The sequence below is a fragment of the Peromyscus maniculatus genome, chromosome X (assembly GCF_049852395.1).
Source record: "Peromyscus maniculatus bairdii isolate BWxNUB_F1_BW_parent chromosome X, HU_Pman_BW_mat_3.1, whole genome shotgun sequence".
NCBI classification, from domain to species: domain Eukaryota; kingdom Metazoa; phylum Chordata; class Mammalia; order Rodentia; family Cricetidae; genus Peromyscus; species Peromyscus maniculatus.
In genome coordinates, this window is record NC_134875.1 from 112,417,068 (window position 1) to 112,434,492 (window position 17,425).

Below are 17,425 nucleotides of genomic sequence, written 5' to 3' on the forward strand. Positions count from 1 at the left end.
TAAAAGTAGCTCTTGGGATAAAGAAATGGACATAAGCTCAGCTACCAAATCCTAACACAAGCTTCTTCCTTTGAGTTTCAGTGTAATCAGGAATATCCAGCCTAAGCTAAGACACTTTCAAGATGAGAACAAGCATTATAAATGAGGCTGACAATATCTCCAATTCCAAACTTACTCTAGACAGAGATAACTCTGGAAAGGGAACCCAAGAATTACAAAAGTAGCTGAATCAAAAAAGTTTAATTCATTTCCTTTTCACATCACATTTACATTCTATTTGGATATGTCATTACATCCACTTTGTTAGTTTTGAAGCAGTTTATGGTTATACATTACTATACAATAAAACAAAACTGGAATCATTCTAGGTGGTACGGAGAATCCGGCACCCCCGGATGAACTGGGGACAGACAGAGAACTTATAGACTGGTTGCAACTACAAGGAGTGGATGCCAGTACAATAGAAAAGGTAAATTTCTAAATCCAAGTATTCCTATGATACTGTTGAGAAGCTGCTTATCTCATACACTGAATCATTGTTTCAGATTGTTGAAGAGGATTATACACTTTCTGATATTCTCAACAACATTACTAAGGAAGACCTAAGGTGCCTCAGACTACGGTAAGAGCTTCCAAATGGTTTGAATAATAGGTCTTAGTGAATATTTTTAAATGAAATACAAAAACAAAATGCTGGTAGCTTCCTCCAATCTTAATGAAATCCTCTTTTCACTCTTGTTTAAAATGCCCACACCCTACACAGAGCCACCAACACTCCTATGGCACCAGGTCCAGACAAAGACAACACACTTGAATAAGTTAGAGATTATATTGGAAAGAGTAGCTGGCAAATGTAATCCTGTAGATCAAATGCGTACTTCTCCTGCTTGGGAGGTTGCTGTTTCTAAGTTTGCTTTTCTTATGGAAACTCCTGTTTTGCAGCGGTGGTGTCCTCTGTAGGCTCTGGCATGCAGTCTCCCAGCACAGAAGACAAACGCAGGAGTCCTCACACTGAACCAAGCTGGACGAATTCGCAAATATCCTGCCTACTTATGGTCAAAGCTTCTGCTCCTGTACACACAAATCCTGCCTTTACACAGAAGGACCCTTGCTCATTTAATCCAAGCACGTATAAATTTAGACCATCCTTGTTTATAAACAGAATTGTATGTAACATCAACCATGAGCTAGTATATTAAATTCTTAGGAGTATATGTCATTTAAAAAGTCAACATACCTTATAGCAACTGCTGGAAAGATAAAGCATAATACTTAAATGTGAAAGGAAAAAAGTGTGCCTTGCAATGGGAGTACAAGTTCATGTTTGTTAAATGTCTAAATGGAGAAAATTAAATTATTTTACCTTTGAAGTAGCTTTATTTTAAAATACATGATTATATAGAGCCTTTGCCAACAGACGTCAGCCTCCACAATGCAGGGTGGCTGCTACTCTACCTGTGCATTGCATTAATCCCAGCATGCCTCACACCACAGAAAATGGCAGAGTTGTTCCTTTTAGTAACTGGTGTAGGATATGATGAGGGGAAGTTATAAACTCTGCATTACCCATTTCAAATCCTATACAAATCCAATACACTCTTATTCACATGGATACACTGCACACAACAACATATAAACTGCATGCAACTTATTCTTCCTTAATTTACATGTTTTCAAGACTTTTTGTCTGGGTATTTCATGTCCTTAAAGTTGAAAGCACAGAGTTCTTACAGTGGACAATGAGCAGCCATCCATTTCAGTCTCCCATTAACTGACTGACTTGAACTTGATCCACTGGTTGGCACCACGCACTTCAAAGGGAGGATCACTGCTGTAGATGTGATAGCCTAGTTCCTCCAAGGGTGGCTCTGGATCAGCTGTAGCAAACTGGGCAGCATCCTCGATTTCTTTTCTCACTTCCACATCAATCTCCTAAACACCAGATTCCAATGCAAGAGATTTTCATGTCTGAGAACCTGTTACTATTATACGTAGTTCTTCAACACTTAAAGACAGTGTATGGAGTACAATGCAAAGGATATTTGTAGAAACAAAGGGGGAAATAGTTTCTGTACAAATGTGCTTAGTCTGAGGCGGTGACCTACCTTTCAACTCTTGAATTCTGAGAGGCCAGAGGCCGATATCAGATTGTCATCTACTACTTTCCACCTTATTTGTTGAGACAGGATATCTACTGCTGAGCACAGAGCTCAGCTGGGCAGCACACTCGAAGAATCTGTCTCCAGAGCCAGGGTTGTCCACATGCACCACTGTGCCCATTTTATGTGGGGGCTGGGAATCCAGACTCAGATCCCCAGTCCTTACTTATACAGCAAGCATTTTTACCAACTAAGCCATATCATATCCTTTGCCCTGCAACTCTTCTCAGCAGCAAGACCAAAAAATCAAGAGCCCTGTGAGACTTCAGATTCAACAATAGCCCCTCATCAGAATGCTTTCTGAGTTTGGAAAAACTCACCTCTCTGGCCACCTAGGGGTGACACTGTGAGGTGTGGGAAACTGGTCCGAGAACCTCCCTTTAATACCAGACTTCGACCCCCAAGAGCAACTGTACCTTTAATTCTTCAACACTCGCAAGATTGCTGTTCACCATCCTGTCCTTAAGAAGCATAATAGGGTCGCTCTTACTTCTTACTTCCTGGATCTCTTCTCGAGTGCGGTAACTAGAGAGAGAGAAGGGAGATGCAGTGACAGACCCCTAAGAACAGTGCCTGTGACCCGACAGCTTAGTGAAGTAGAGTAATATAATTTTGAAAGAGGGGAACAAGCCAATCCTGATGTCGTTGTGGGAAAGTTAGTAGGGGTGGCAGGCTATTCGGCATCTTTTTTTTTTTTTTTTTTTTTTTTTTTTTTTTTTTTTTTTTTTTTTGGTTTTTTCGAGACAGGGTTTCTCTGTGTAGCTTTGCGCCTTTCCTGGAACTCACTCGGTAGCCCAGGCTGGCCTCGAACTCACAGAGATCCGCCTGCCTCTGCCTCCCGAGTGCTGGGATTAAAGGCGTGCGCCACCACCGCCCGGCTGGCATCTTTTATAGAAAGCTATTCACTGTCATTTGGGACTTCACTGGTATTCTGACAAGGGCCAAGTTAATTTGCTTCTTTGATCTGGAAGAAAGGGTCACAGGTTCCACCCCTCTAACCTCAAGTTGTTGCATGGATGGGGCAAGGGAGAGCTGGCAGTGGTGATAATTACAGGCTTTGAAGCATCAGACCAAGCAGGAAATCTACACCTTGCCTTTCTTACTAAGACCCCAAAGCAGCATGGCCAGCAAATCCCTAAACACACCAGGTTTCTGATTACTGTTCCCTATCCTGTATTTGGAAAAACTTAAGGGTTCTATATGATGGGACAGTTACTACACAAAATCCACTTCCCATATAATTTGTTCTGTTTCCCATGGTCCAGTGGTTCTCAACCTTCCTAATGCTGTGACCCTTTAGTATAGTTCCTCATGTTGTGGTGACCCCAACCATAACATTATTTTCATTGCTACCTCATAACTGTCATTTTGCTACTGTTATGAATCATAATTAACTATCTGGTATGTAACCCCTGTGAAAGGGTTGTTGCGACCAACAAGTTGAGACCCGCTGCCTTAGTCCAGTCTACAAGGGCTGAACTTTGACTAAACTCACTACTTTTAACTGTTCTAGCCTGCTAATTCATAATTACATGCTAGAGCTAAGTGGAAAAGGGACATCTTAAACTCTCCATGTGCCAGTTAGCCCTGCTCCCTACCAGTGAGATTTTCAAATCTAATCCTCCTCAGGTAGAATATGCCATGCCTGAATTTGGGGTAATGCTCACATAAACTAAATGACCCCCAAAACCTCTTATCAGACCTGCTTTACATTGGTAGTTCTCTACTGCAATTTAGTTACATAACTCTCTTTTTAAAATTACAGGTCATGCTAACACATAAGGATACATACATTGTAGGGATCTTCAGGCTGCTTTCAGACTAAGACTCAAAACAACCACCTTGATGCCGGTGAAACAATTGTATCTGGTTCTAACAGCCAATGATAATGTACTCTACCATTTTCTCTAAGTGTCCCAAAGCCTGCCCACCCACCATGGGAATCACACTCAGATACCCCATGATTTTACCTGACTCCAGGGTCACTCATACTATGTCCATGGTAACGATAAGTCTGTAGTTCCATCAGGATGGGCCCCTAAAACAGACCCATAAATTGTTAAGACTGTGGGGATGTGTGCCAAGAACTGTTGCCTCAAATGGAGATCCCCACAACATCCAATACACAGGGTTTCTCTGTGTAGTTTTGGTACCTGTCCTGGATCTCGCTCTGTAGACCAGGCTGGCCTCAAACACAGAGATCTGCCTGGCTCTGCCTCCCGAGTGCTGGGATTAAAGGCGTGCGCCACCGCCGCCTGGCTCCAATACATTCTTATCCATCTTCTATATATTCAGCTGAGTTGTCAAGAGTTTACTGGTTGAGGTGGGGTTTTTTGTTTGTTTTGTTTTGTTTTTCAAGACAGGGTTTCTCCGGGTATCAGCTCTGGCTGTCCTGGACTCACTCTATAGTCCAGGCTGGCCTTGAACTCACAGATCACAGAGATCCCCTGCCTCTGCCACCTCCAGTGCTGGGATTAAAGGCATGTGCCACCACCACCCAGACTGATTCTTAATACCTACTTATATCATGTTTCATCCTCAGTTTTACCAGAAGTAAACTGCAGGGGCATGTTTTCTGGGCTTAGAACAACTAGTTCAACTTAGCTACTTGAACCTCCTTTTAAGCTAGCCTCACTGTTTCCCTCTCCCTCACTGCCATACACTGCCAGGTAAAGCAGCAAGACAGACTGCACTTGAATGCCTATTATATAAGCAAAATTCGACATTGTGGGGATTCCAAGTTTGATCATTCAAGGGGCTTATGATTAATAGAGGGATGGGAACACATAATTAAACAAACCAAAAGACAAAACAGCTTGTCAAACTGATGTCAAAGTGAAGACAGGCAAAATAGCAAGGAAACACAAGAATAGAGAAATGGGGAATGGTTACCAGATGAGCCAAGGTCATGCTACCTCATTGGACTCTGCTTGTCACAGAGAGCTCATTTAGTCATTACCCCAGGGTGTCTCCAAAAGGCTTTAACTGGGAAATAAATGTCATTATAAACCTCTAACCTAAAAGCCTATGAAAAAACAATCTCATCTTACCTTACCAGACCTACAATAGGCAGCTGCAAACTTTGTTGCCTCTCGGACACACAAGATATCCATTCCATCTACCTGTTAATAAAGGTGGGAGGGGCAGAATGTAAATAAACTGCCCAAATCCATTTCACTTTTATTGTGGTGCTGATGAATGGAATCCAGGGCCTCCCACATGGTAGGCAAGTTAAGTGCTCAGCCACCCAACCACACCTCCTGCCCTCCCATTCAACTTTTAATGACCTTATTCAGACATAATGTGATGAAACTGTAGAGCATCTAGCTGACAGGGAATGGTTCTGTCTCTACAATAAGGAGCCTTACCCTCAGTCCAGGAATAAAATCTCCTCTTTTGTAGTAATCTGTGCTGGCCGCTGCTCTCTCGACAGACGTCCCCATGCCATAGCGGTTATTTTCACAGATGAAAATACAAGGTAATTTCCACAATGCTGCCATATTGTAAGCTTCAAATATTTGACCCTGAAAGTATTATATGAAATGTTCGAGTGGTTTAATCTGCTTCTCTCTCTAGACTTTTTCACCATTCCTAACAGTTGTTGCTCTTCCTAACACAGAGAGCTTGCGCAAGGGCCAGCCTCATCTTTGTAACATGTTTCTGGTGGTGAGGGAAAGGAGCGTGTGCTGGCTACGGTAGGGAAATGTGGCAGGTACTGTACAACTAGTACCCATTTGGGGGGTTCTACTAATACAGAACACACTGCCAAGAGGAACATGGAAAAGCACTCAGTGCTAAACTACCAATTAGTTTTACACTCTGCTATTAATCTGTGACACTCACTGGACCAGATAATCAGAGTGAACCAGCGGCATCTGAGACTCAGCATCTACAACAGGGTCTCACTAAGTGCCTTCCAGAGACTGGGGATTACTGAGACCAAGACAGGATGAGCAAAGAAACCAAGAGCCAAGGTTCAGACATGATGGCAATCTGACATTGCCCTGGAGTCCAAGAAAGTAAGAGTCTCTGTATCACACTACTGGTTTGTAATGGGCTACACATTTAACAAGTGAGGCTGGACCTACGGCTCAGTTGTTAAGAGCACATGCTGCTCTTGTAGAGGACCCAAGTTCAGGTCCCAGCACCCACATGGCAGCTCACAATCATCCTTAACCCCAGGTCCAGGGGACCTGACCTCCACTGGCACCAGGCACATCTGCAGTACACAAACGTACATGCAGGCAAAACTAGAAATAAATAGATTTAAAAAAAAATCTTCCCATTTGGGAGGCAGATCTCTGAGTTCAAGGCCAGCCTGGCCTACAAAATGAGTTCCAGGAAAGGCCCAAAGCTACACAGAGAAACCCTGTCTCGAAAAACCAAAAATCTTCCACCACAGAGCATATTAAAGCAAAGAGGCGCTTCCTCACAGAAATGTACCCCTACAAGGCTCTGGTAACCCATGCCAAAAGGTAAATCTCCCATGGGTCTGCCACATGAGTGCTATTTCAGTTAATAAACAAAATGCCATTTCTTTGTAAATCCAAATATGACCAGTCACAACTTGGAAATAAAAGTAATTTTTATTAGAAATTAAGAGATGCACTTACCTGATTAGCAGCACCATCACCATATAAAGTCAAACAGACCTCATCTTTTCCATTATACTTGCAGGCCAGAGCAATCCCTGCTCCCAGGGGCACCTAACATGAAGAACAACCAAGAAAGGAACTGTAGAAATTAATCAGAGTGAAAATGCATTTCAATTCCAATTCCTGGAGAGAATCTGGGAAGCTAAACCAGTGCTTCGAGTCTTCATTCCCAGCCTGTCACCATCCACCTACCCTGTTATTTGCAACAAAACATGAGTAAATCCTATATTATTTCACATTTCTCCACCCAACAAGGTAAAAAAGGAAACCTAGATGTATACTATAGATAATAAAAACCTACTGTAGTGGATATTGGTGCATGCTGCTAGGTTTCACTTCTCATTCAGTGAGGAGAATGAGGACTTCCTATTGATGAAAGTAAGGCTTCTGATGTGTTATTAGGCTGTCAATTTAACAAGGCCCTCTCTTGTAATTGGGCCCCAGTGCTAGCTCTGCCTATGGGAAGGTCAGAGTGAAGTGAGGTGATGAGCCATTAGTTTGACTGAAATATAAAAAGAAAGGTGAAGGGATAGCTAGCCCCACTGCTGTAGACTGTTACTCATAAAACACACCCCAAACAACCAACTTTAAATCACTACCCACATCTACTTACTAATCCTTCAAACGGTAAGCCAAGAAGCGATAAGTAAAAACAAACCAAACTCCTAAATTATTGAAATCCTTCAGGAGTTCTCTCGGGTGAAGACGGTCCTGAAGATACAGGCCAGGACCAAATACACTAATGCATGCACGCACTCTTCCTCAACTACCTGAGCTCCAACGATGCCATTGCCCCCATAGAAGTTCTTGGCGTACATGTGCATCGATCCGCCTTTCCCTTTAGCACAGCCTCCTCTTCTTCCTAGAAATGGCAGCACACACCCAGGCGTGAAAAACCAACCACACACAGCAGTAAACAGCGCACAACTGTCTAAGCACCCGTCCCTGGGGCAAACACTCGTCCTCGTCCCCCTGTCTGTGGTAAGAAGGTTACACTAGTCCAGTGGTGCCTGCTCTCCAATCACCCAGTTACCTTCAGAGGTTAGCACAGTATTTTTGACACTGGGTTCAGAGGGAGTACACACACCTGACTTCTACACTGGCACGCTAAATGTAAGGTTCAAAAAGGTAGCAGAAAAGAGGAATAGTGAACAGATTATCTAGAACCTGCCTACATTTCACAAAGTACTTCAGCCCAACTGACTTTCCCTGCTAGCTTTTCTCATGGTTTAGTGAGAGCAAACTTTATCCCACTCTACAGGGCTCTGCTTTTCTAATTTCACCTGAGAGGCCTGATGACCTCATAAATAGTTTATTCAAAGGCACAAGAGAGGACACACACCAGAAGGCTTATATTTCAAAAACAAAACCCCTAAACCGGGCGGCAGTGGCGCACGCCTTTAATCCTAGCACTCAGGAGGCAGAGCAGATCTCTATGAGTTCAAGGCCAGCCTGGTCTATAGAGTGAGATGATCCAGGACAGGCACCAAAACTACATGGAGAAACCCTGACTCGAAAAACCAAAAAATAAAGAAACTTCTAAGGTTTTTTTGTTGTTGTTGTTTGTTTTTTTAACTACTAACTCTAAATGCTTAGCAACTTAACGGGAGATATTTGAAAACTTCCTCCATTCACTATCCCTCTATGGGTATCCACAGCAAACCTGTTAGCTCTGCAAGAATTGCTCGGACAGACAGGCCCCGAGTGAAGGTGAAGCCATGTGCTCGATAGGCTGTGATGAGGTGGTCGGTGGGGTTTATGCCAGCCTCCAGGCCCACACAGCAGGCTTCCTGTAGGAAAAGAAGAACCTTGAAGCAATGCCATTATTCATTTTTGAATGACAACTTTCTATTAGAGTCAACATTTTAAAAAGCCACAGATCAAGCTGGGCAGTGGTGGCACACACCTTTAATCCCAGGACTCGGGAGGCAGAGGCAGGCAGATCTGAGATTGAGGCCAGCCTGGGCTACAGTGTGAGTTCCAAGACAACCAGAGATATACAAAGAAACCCTGTCTCAAAAAACCCAAACAGACCAAAAACAAATAAAACCCATGGATCAGTAAACCTGTCATTAGTAACTCAAAAAAAAAAAAAAGACTAATTTTCATCAAAAAACAAAGTAGAGGGTAAGGTCCAAACCAGAAGCTATTGCCAATCCACAAATGTGCTGTTTCCTTTAGCCTGGACAGAATTTTACAATATCATCTACCAGCCACATGTCAACATTAAAAAATTGATAGAATGCATGAAAAACAAGCCATAGTTCTGTGTTTCAACATGTAAGTCACTGACTGGAACCAAGTCATGGCATCTCTGGGTGGGGCAGAACCATCCCAACTCTCCACTGACCCATCTTACCATTGTACAGATTCTGTTATACATAGCTTACTTCACTCATTTATTCTACCCTGCTGCCAGCCACACAATTAGGAAGTAGGAATTCAGCTAATATTGGCAAAGCTATTACCTGGAAAAAGTTATGGACTTTTCCAGAGGAAAACCAAGACTTAAGGAGTCTTGGTGATGTTTGCTTTTGAATGGATTAGCTGTATCCTGCAATGAATTTGTGTGCTATTGGAGTTTCCCCTATTCGGCTTTTCCTTCAAGGTGTGACTAATCATTAACTGGGCACAACTCTCCTTATATATTTGGGGTAATTGGATAAATTTCCCCAGCTGTGTTTATTCTTCATTCGTTTACATCTGACCAGGGCCATTGTCCCGCCAAAAGTATTGTGCTGCGGGCCTCAGGAATATCGTAAGAACTCAGCTGGTTATGGCAAAGTCACTACCTGGAGGAATCAGGGAATTCCTCCAGAGGAAGCCAAATCCCAAGGAGTTTTTGGTGTTACTTGGCTTGTTATATATCAGCTGCATTCTGTTATGAAAATCATGTGTGCCTTCATAGTTTTCCCAATTGACTTTCACCTAAGAAGGACTAACAGTGTAAACTGATCACTCTCTGGACATACACATTCCAGGTATTTGGAGAACAGCCTCAGGAAAGGCTTTCTCTGGAATCAGATTATCTCTCTTAGCCACTTTCAAGGACTACAGGAAACACCACCCAGGTGGGCGCCCATTGTTAGTCCCAGGTGGACTAACAATGATAACAGCCCACATGCAAGTCTCCTCCTGATTTACGGTAAATTCCACAAGGAGACACTGCCTAGGAGAGGTGGACATTAAGTAACAGCTTTACACAATTTAGCTTGGACCCGCCCTTTATATACCGGGACTTCCAGGGCACAAGGGAGAGAAGAGAAAAGAGAATGGAAGAACTAGATGGGTATTAACCAACGGTGACCTAGGAGACCTCCGGGCATGTCTGTGAAGAAGTTTCTTGGGCAGGAGTGGGAAGACCCACCCTCCATGAGGATGGCACTATCCCCATAGCCTAGGATTCCAGACTGAATAAAAAAGGAGAAAGCAAGGGGAGCAGCAGCTTTCCCATCCCTGTTTCCTGACTGCAGAGTCAATGTGACCAGCTACGTCAGTTCCTACTGCTACGACTTCCCTCACCAAGGTGGACTGCACCTGCAAGCTGTGAGCTACAAGAAACACTTCCTTATGTTGTTTCTGTTAGCTGTTTTATCACAAAAGGAAGTAACTAAAACACACACCCATAAAACAACAAAATAGCCCTTTTACCCAAAAATGCACACAGTATAGAGGAGTGGGCTTCCAGCAAATTTAAAACTGTAAAATTCTAAGAACAGAAGATTCAGAAATACTAGGTGTGAATGAATTCTTATGCCTACAATTCATAGTGGGTCCAAGCTTTCTAGTTTTTATTCTGAAATCCCTACTACAAATCCCTCTGACCCAAGAAGCAGGGTGGAAACCAATAAACAGAAACCATATTTAAGGCTCAGTGTGGTGGCTCATGCCTACAAGCCCAGCATTCTGGGGGATGAAGCAGCCTTGTCAAGTTCCAGGAGCTGCAGGCCAGCTTGGACAGCGGGAGGGCAGACACACAGAGAGAACTCAGGGAGTGAGTGGGTTTGCTAAGCCGGACGGACAGCCTGAGTTCAATCCCCGGAACCCATATGGTAGAAGGGAAGAACCAAATCCTGCAGGCTGTCCCCCCACACACACAAGGGTGGCACATACATACCCACACACAACAAAACAAGTCACTAAATGGTGGATTTTCCATTTTAAAAGTCTAGGTTTAAGGGGAAGTAAAGAGATGGCAGGGGAAAGAAGGCATACAGAAAGAAATCTTCCTAATGACATGCATGGCTTTACCAAACCTGCCACTTACCTGCCCGTCACACAAGTGACAGAAACCACGAATAATCTTCTGTTTATACAGCTGATCTGCCTTGAGCTCCATTCGCCGCACAGTCTGCATCATCCGGTAGTACTTGAGCCCATCCTCTCTGGTGAGCACTGTGGTGACTGGAGGGCCCTCTTCTAGCCGATGAAGGTCACATTTCTGAAATGGGAAGATGGTCATCCTCTGGTCACTACTCCACAAATACCGCCCACTCATTCTAAGATCCAACTCCACACAAATAAAACACAACTTCAACCGCAGCAAAGAAACGCCTGCCTCAGCAGTGCTTCAAGAATACTGTGTGATAAAGCGCCTTGATCCCATCACTTGAGGGCAGGAGGAGCAAGAGTTCAAGGTTATCCTTTGCTAGATAGAGCTGGAGACTAACCCGACTCCAGGAAACTCTGCCTTTAAAACAAAAACAAAAACGGTGCTGCTTCAAAATGCTTCTGATTCCTTAAATTTGTCATCCTCAACCGTTCCACTGAATCCCACCCCATACCCCAGGTACAGCCAACCTCTGGCTCAAGTAGGACCATGTGCCAGGATACATATATGTAGATGCCATGTCACAAAGTCAAGAGGGTGGACAACCCTGCCAGGAGATTTTTAAAGCCTGTCTCCCTTAAAATACCAGCAAGTTATTCTTGCTAAACTTCTCTGAACCCTTGATTCTAGAATATTCTAAAGAAAGTGACCCCACCTTCAAAGCACCAGTATCAGAATACCCCTTGAAGGTGAAACTGTATCGGACTGTACCTGTGAAGAAACTAGAAACAAAGTGAAACACCTCTTACCTTAATCTCAAATGTAGCATCATTTGCAAAATTACGGGAAGCTACCAGCACTCTGCTTGCCTAGAAAACAAAAAGATGCAAATGAAGTCATTGCTTTTGTTTTTTACTGTCCAGAGTCATTACTAGCATGACTCCATGCTTAAACCGTGGCTTTCAAACGCAGCCGTGTCACTATCGGAGAGCAGAAAGGAAGATGGCCCAGCGCCAAACCTATCCATTTCCACTGTTTCCAAAGCAGCGAGACCAACAATTAACAGTCAAATTGAAGAAACTAGACTACGTGTGGGCTTTTAAAGGGTTATTTGAAAATACTTCAAATAAAACTATCTGTTAATCCCTATTTAAGGCAAGCTAATTTTCTATGACCTATACCCATGAAGGAAAAATAAAAACTTAGTCATGTTGATGCTTGTTAAAAGCAATGGACTTGGGCCAGCCATTCTGTAACAGGAGCAGTCTAAATCTTGAGAAGGCTCCTCTTGAAGCCCCACAACTGAAGAATGTTCTCTTAAAACAGTACTCCCCTTACTGGCTTGAGTGGCTATTACTACTTAGAGTTAATGATTCCTTTCTACCCTCACAACTGAACAAACCCGAGTACAACAATAACATTCTATGTGCTCTTCCACAAAAACACAATTATTCGGTTCTAGCCACATTTCCACATACTTTGTAAACTAGTATCATTTCTTTTCCTGGAGGCGTGAAGCATATTTATCAGATCCCATAAAAAGGCATGTTTAATCTGTAACCCAATATACTTTGCAGCACTGGACTTGACCTTGGTGAAGAATTACGGTCAGCAGGAGAGCTATACCTCCAAGTGTACACGCCAACAGGGAGAGTTAAGATCGTGTCTGTCTCTCTGTCTCTCTCTCTCTCTCTGTCTCTGTCTCTCTCTCTCTCTCTCTCTCCCTCCCTCCCTCTCCCTCTCTCCCCCCCCCCCCCCCCCCGCCATTGCCTCCACCTCCCAGTGCTGGAATTACAGGCATGCAGTAGCCTCTATTATCTATGCACGGGGTATAGTCTTAGACCCCCAGTAGAGGCTTCAAACCACTGCTAACACTTAATTCCATGTGCAAGGACTGTGACACTAAGGAGCCTGATTATCTGATGATAATCAAGGACGACTCCTGGTGAGGAACAACTGGGTACGGGTGGAGTAGACAGAGTGGACACCTGGCCAAAGGGATGATTTACATCCTACTCTGGACAGTATAAGACCGTGTCATTCCAGTCAGAATAGCACACAGATTAAAACTCATCAGTTCTTTCTCTCTGAGACTTTTCTGGGAGAATATTCAGACCACATCTGACAACAGGTAACTGAAACCAGGGAAATTTGCAAAGCCATGGACACAAGGTGGGGAGGGCACAATATGGTAACTGCTCTGCTGTTATCTGAGAAAGCCAAAAAGGTAACGGAGAATCTAACTAAATACCAGTGAGGGATGCTTCAGTTAAATCAGAGGTCCAGAGAATGTGTAAACATAGCTATCTTAAAATGAAGAAAAACGCAGAAAAAACTAAACCTGAGACCAGCCAAGTAGCAAACAAATGATTGTGCTCCTTTTCTGGCAGTTAAAATTATTTTGTAGAGCCAGAAATAGCTACTCTATTGCAAAATAACTTTCTAGATACAACTACAGAAACTAGTTTGGGGAACAATCGAAGGCAGAGACTAAGCTTAAGTTTCAACACCCCGCCCCTAAACGCTGAGGTACCTATTAACATATCAAAGCTGGACCTGCCTGCCAGGTTCTCCCAGCAGCCCTCAGTCCCCAGCCCTCTACCCTGAACTCTCCAGCCCAGGGACTGAGCTGCCCTTCCCCCAGAGGCTCTTCCCTACATAATCCAGACATTGTGATTACTCACGCTTTTTGTACCTTTGCCTCCTGGCTGCTGCACCGGGTTCCTCTCTCTCTTTCCTTCCCCCTCTCCCTCTCCCCACATGGCCCTGCTCAGTCTGGTCGTGTTCACTCTGGACTCTCCCAGATGTCCCTGCCTCTGACTACGCTCTCTCACACGTCTACAATAAACTCCTCCACCATAAACAGGAGCAGTCATGGCCTTTCCTTTTTATTTTTTTCATTCACAAAACAGCCAGGCACTGGTAGCAAAGATAAGTTCTTTCTCAAAGATAAAGTTTATAGAGCCAGGCATGGTGACACATGCCTTTAATCCCAGCACTCAGGAAACAGAGGTGGGCGGATCTCTCTGAGTTTGAGGCCAGCCTGGTTTGAGTTCTAGGACAGCCAGGCTACACAGAGAAATCCTGTGAGGAAGAAATACAAAAAAAAAAAAAAAAAAAACCAACCAAAAGGAATTCTCTTTAAATGGGATATCTGTTGGGTTTTCTTGGGGGCGCGGGGGGGGGGGGGGGGGGGGGGTTTGGAGTGCTGGAGATTGAATGCAGGACCTTGCATATGCTGTATGTGTGTGCATGTTCTATCTCTGAGCTACACTTCAGTCTCTCATGAAACTCCTTGGAGACCTTCAACAACTTATTCAAGAAAAGAAAAACCCACGCTTTCCTAATTTTAAGGGCAGAAATAATTAAAAAAGGGTGGAAAGGTACAAAGCAGGCAGCGGCCTCAGAGGAGGATAGGGGATTAACTTTAGGCATAGTATCTCAGCTATCAAAAAGCAAATGCCTAATCCTTCTTCCCTCCCCTAAGTATCTTTGGCCACAGCAGCTCTAGTTATACAAGTTTAACTAGCCACTGCTTACTCTTTGCAAGGAAGGATCTTTTTGCAAGGCTTAAAGTCTTCTCACATGTATAATATGAGAAACCAAAAATGGAGCTATTTTGTGTTACATAGGCTGAAATAAAAAAGAAATCTGCAATTACTTAGAATTGAAAACCATTAAAAAAAGATAGATTAGAGTTTAGTGGTCTACTCTGAGATTAAAGGTGAAACTTGGTTCAACATTCTGAAAGGCTTCAGGAATGGTTGCTAATTAGCAAGTTTAGTAACAAAGAAAACTAACAGCCAGGCATGGTGAGGACACCTTTGATCCTAGCAAGCAGAAGGCAAAGACAGACAGATCTGTGATTGGAGGCCAGCCAGAGCTACAGCGAGCTCCTTACAGAAAGAGACAGAGACACAGAGACAAAGACAGGTCAAGCTCGTCCCCCCCTCCCCCCCCCCTTAGCATGCCGGATGTGGTGACATAGATTTTAATGCAAGCAGTCAGGAGGCAGAGAAGGTAAGCAGATCTGAGTTTCAGGCCAGCCTGGGATACATAGTGTAAGACCTTGTCTCAAAAAAAAATAAATAAATAAAAATTAAAAAAATTAAAAAGCCAGCTACTGGAGTTTACACCATACCACCACCAAGTGAGAAAATAACTAGGTTCTTTCTATGGTGAATTCAACTCTAGAATTCAATTTTTTCCTCCTGTAAGGTTAATAAAGGAAATGGTAAACTTGACTTTCAGACAAAGCAATACACCTAAGGTTAGTGTCTAGCTTCTAACAATGACTTAAGGGTGTTCTCAGCCTCCTATTGCCCTCTATACTACAAAATAGGAGCACCTGTCTTAAAAATGGAAGGTAGGATTTTGTACTGATTTCAGATTCTAATTCAATTTCTTGAAACTTCGATTTAGTAAGAGCTATGGGGAACAAAGCTTCTTCTAGTTTTCAACTTTATTTCATGTCCAGGGTCCATGCTACAAACAAATTTCAACTAACGATTTCTACACACACACAGGAAACTCGTTCTCAAACCAATTAAAAATTAATAATGAAGTTTTAACACCTGTGAAGATTCTGGCCGAATTCAGGGCATATACTAAGAACTCAATAAATGTCATACACATATGCAAAGACACATTAAGAAGTATGCTTTACTACCAATTCAAACATGAATACAGCATTTACTCAGTCAAACGGTGTTTTTCCATTACTTAATGGAAGTCCTAGAGAAGTCCAGTTTCAACCTTTCCACAGCCTCCCTAAACGAGGCAGAACTGCATCAAATCCTTAAGAAATCAATAAAACCAGAATTACAAGTCAAAGCCTGATGGAAGTTAACCAAGAAAACGCAACCTCTGTGTGGCTAGAGGTCAAAATGCTAAAAACTTAGGTGTTAGACACCTTTTAAAGCCGGGGCCATAAGTTAAGTCTTAACCTCTAATCCCTACCCTCCGAAAACCATTGCTGCTGTTTTCCTTCGCTACTTTGAACTCTAAGCCTCTGTGTGTTTAAGGGTAAAGGCGGCTTCCTCTGGGTTATGCCCGATTGCTCTAAAATTGACTGCCAAAAACAAGCTCAGATGAGCAGGGAGTGGAGGAAATTCGTTTTCCGTGAGCCTGACCCCGTCTGAACCCTACTTAGAACCAAGCACTGGTGATCCACAAACGCTCACCCAGCTGGGCACCCGTACATGCCAGGTGCCAGGCAGAAAAGGTTGGCACACGTGCCAACTCCCCGAGTCGAGATAATCCCATGAGGTAGCGTTCTTAGTATCTCCATTATAGAGATGAGGAAACTGGGCCCTGGGACGATTAAAAAAAAAAAAACTCCCTGCTTCTTGTTGGTACTTGGTAAGGGCTCAAGCCTAGTAAATGATTTAGTCGGGGTGTGCACGGAACCTCCGACTCCCGGGACTAGGAGCTCTGTATTTCATCTTACGTGGCTTCTCGGCCAAGAGCTATTACAAGGAGAGTACAAGTCAGCGGAGCCCATGGAGGCTGGAGAAAACCCAAGCTCCACCTCCCGGTGTCCCTAAAGCAACCGGCGGTTCTGGGGCGCTGCTGGGGAACCGGCGAGAAGCTCTGCCAGCGGGGACTGGGGGAGGCGCGGCGGAGCGGGCCCGTCCTCAAGCCGCTCCTCCCGGGGCCGTGGCGACACGCACCGCTCAGGGGGCCCACGCGAGCTCCGTAGCTCGTCCCCGACACCCGGCCGCGCGCTCCGAGGGTCCGGCCCGCCCTCCTCCCGCCCCTCCTCGGGCCGGCTCGAGCCCCACCCCAGCCTCCCGGGATCAGGCGGCCTCACCGGCTTCTGCGCAGCGCCTGCCAACACGCGGGACACAGCAGCGAGCATCTTCCTCATGGAGCGCAGCAGACCCACGCGGTGGCCGCGGCACCCGGGCACTCAAAAGGAGTGATTCGGGCGTCCCCAAGTCTCCTTGAGGCGCCCGGAGCCGAGACCACGCCCTAAACGCAGTGACGGAGTCGGAACGACATCACACGCCGCGCCAGTCTGCGGGCCAATTAGAATGGCTGCCGGCGAAGACTCCGCCCATCTAAGGAACCTGCGACCGCCCATTAAAGAATTAACCAAAAAAGAGGTGGGGTGTGGGCGCCTTCCGTCACCATGCGGCTAGCGGGTGAGGGGGGAGGGAACCCCAGGGCGCCTGCGTGGGAAAGTGGGGGTTCAGGGAGGCCTGCCCTTTCTCTAGCACTCTGCATCACAAGCCAGCGAAAACGGGGCGAAGGCGGGTCCTGTTGTTCGCCCAGTCGGGCTGGTGGTGCAGCTGTACAGCCTTGTCCCGGTACACAGAAAAGCCGCCGTGTCAGAGCCT

The 17,425-nt window shown here is 44.6% G+C and overlaps 2 protein-coding genes across 2 annotated transcripts in view; one reads left to right on the forward strand and one right to left on the reverse strand.

The window, feature by feature from the left end:
- The window catches only part of Map3k15 (mitogen-activated protein kinase kinase kinase 15), a 131,420-nt gene extending 130,405 nt beyond the window's left edge, over nucleotides 1–1,015 (forward strand). The window contains exons 27-29 of the mRNA XM_006973268.4: nucleotides 369–469; nucleotides 546–622; nucleotides 943–1,015. Coding sequence (XP_006973330.3) covers nucleotides 369–469; nucleotides 546–622; nucleotides 943–1,015 — 251 coding nt within the window. The remainder of the gene's footprint in view (nucleotides 1–368; nucleotides 470–545; nucleotides 623–942) is intronic.
- On the reverse strand, nucleotides 226–17,077 carry Pdha1 (pyruvate dehydrogenase E1 subunit alpha 1). Its single transcript, XM_006973236.4, has 11 exons — nucleotides 16,897–17,077; nucleotides 11,894–11,953; nucleotides 11,082–11,255; nucleotides 8,478–8,604; nucleotides 7,585–7,676; nucleotides 6,773–6,865; nucleotides 5,528–5,683; nucleotides 5,210–5,281; nucleotides 4,130–4,197; nucleotides 2,576–2,684; nucleotides 226–1,932 (listed from the first exon to the last, which is right to left on the reverse strand). The coding sequence occupies exons 1-11, from the start codon at nucleotides 16,951–16,953 to the stop codon at nucleotides 1,768–1,770; spliced, it is 1,173 nt and encodes a 390-aa protein (XP_006973298.1). The 5' UTR covers nucleotides 16,954–17,077; the 3' UTR covers nucleotides 226–1,767.
- Nucleotides 17,078–17,425: the final 348 nt, after the last annotated feature.

Excerpts from the sequence above, each read along its gene's own strand:
- Pdha1 (XM_006973236.4), bottom strand. The coding sequence starts at position 16,953 with ATGAGGAAGATGCTCGCTGCTGTGTCCCGCGTGTTGGCAGGCGCTGCG. Across the intron at positions 8,605-11,081 it reads GTCACTTGTGTGACGGGCAG|GAAGCCTGCTGTGTGGGCCT; the intron begins GTAAGTGGCAGG and ends CTTTTCCTACAG. Across the intron at positions 1,933-2,575 it reads CGAGTGTTGAAGAATTAAAG|GAGATTGATGTGGAAGTGAG; the intron begins GTACAGTTGCTC and ends TCTGGTGTTTAG.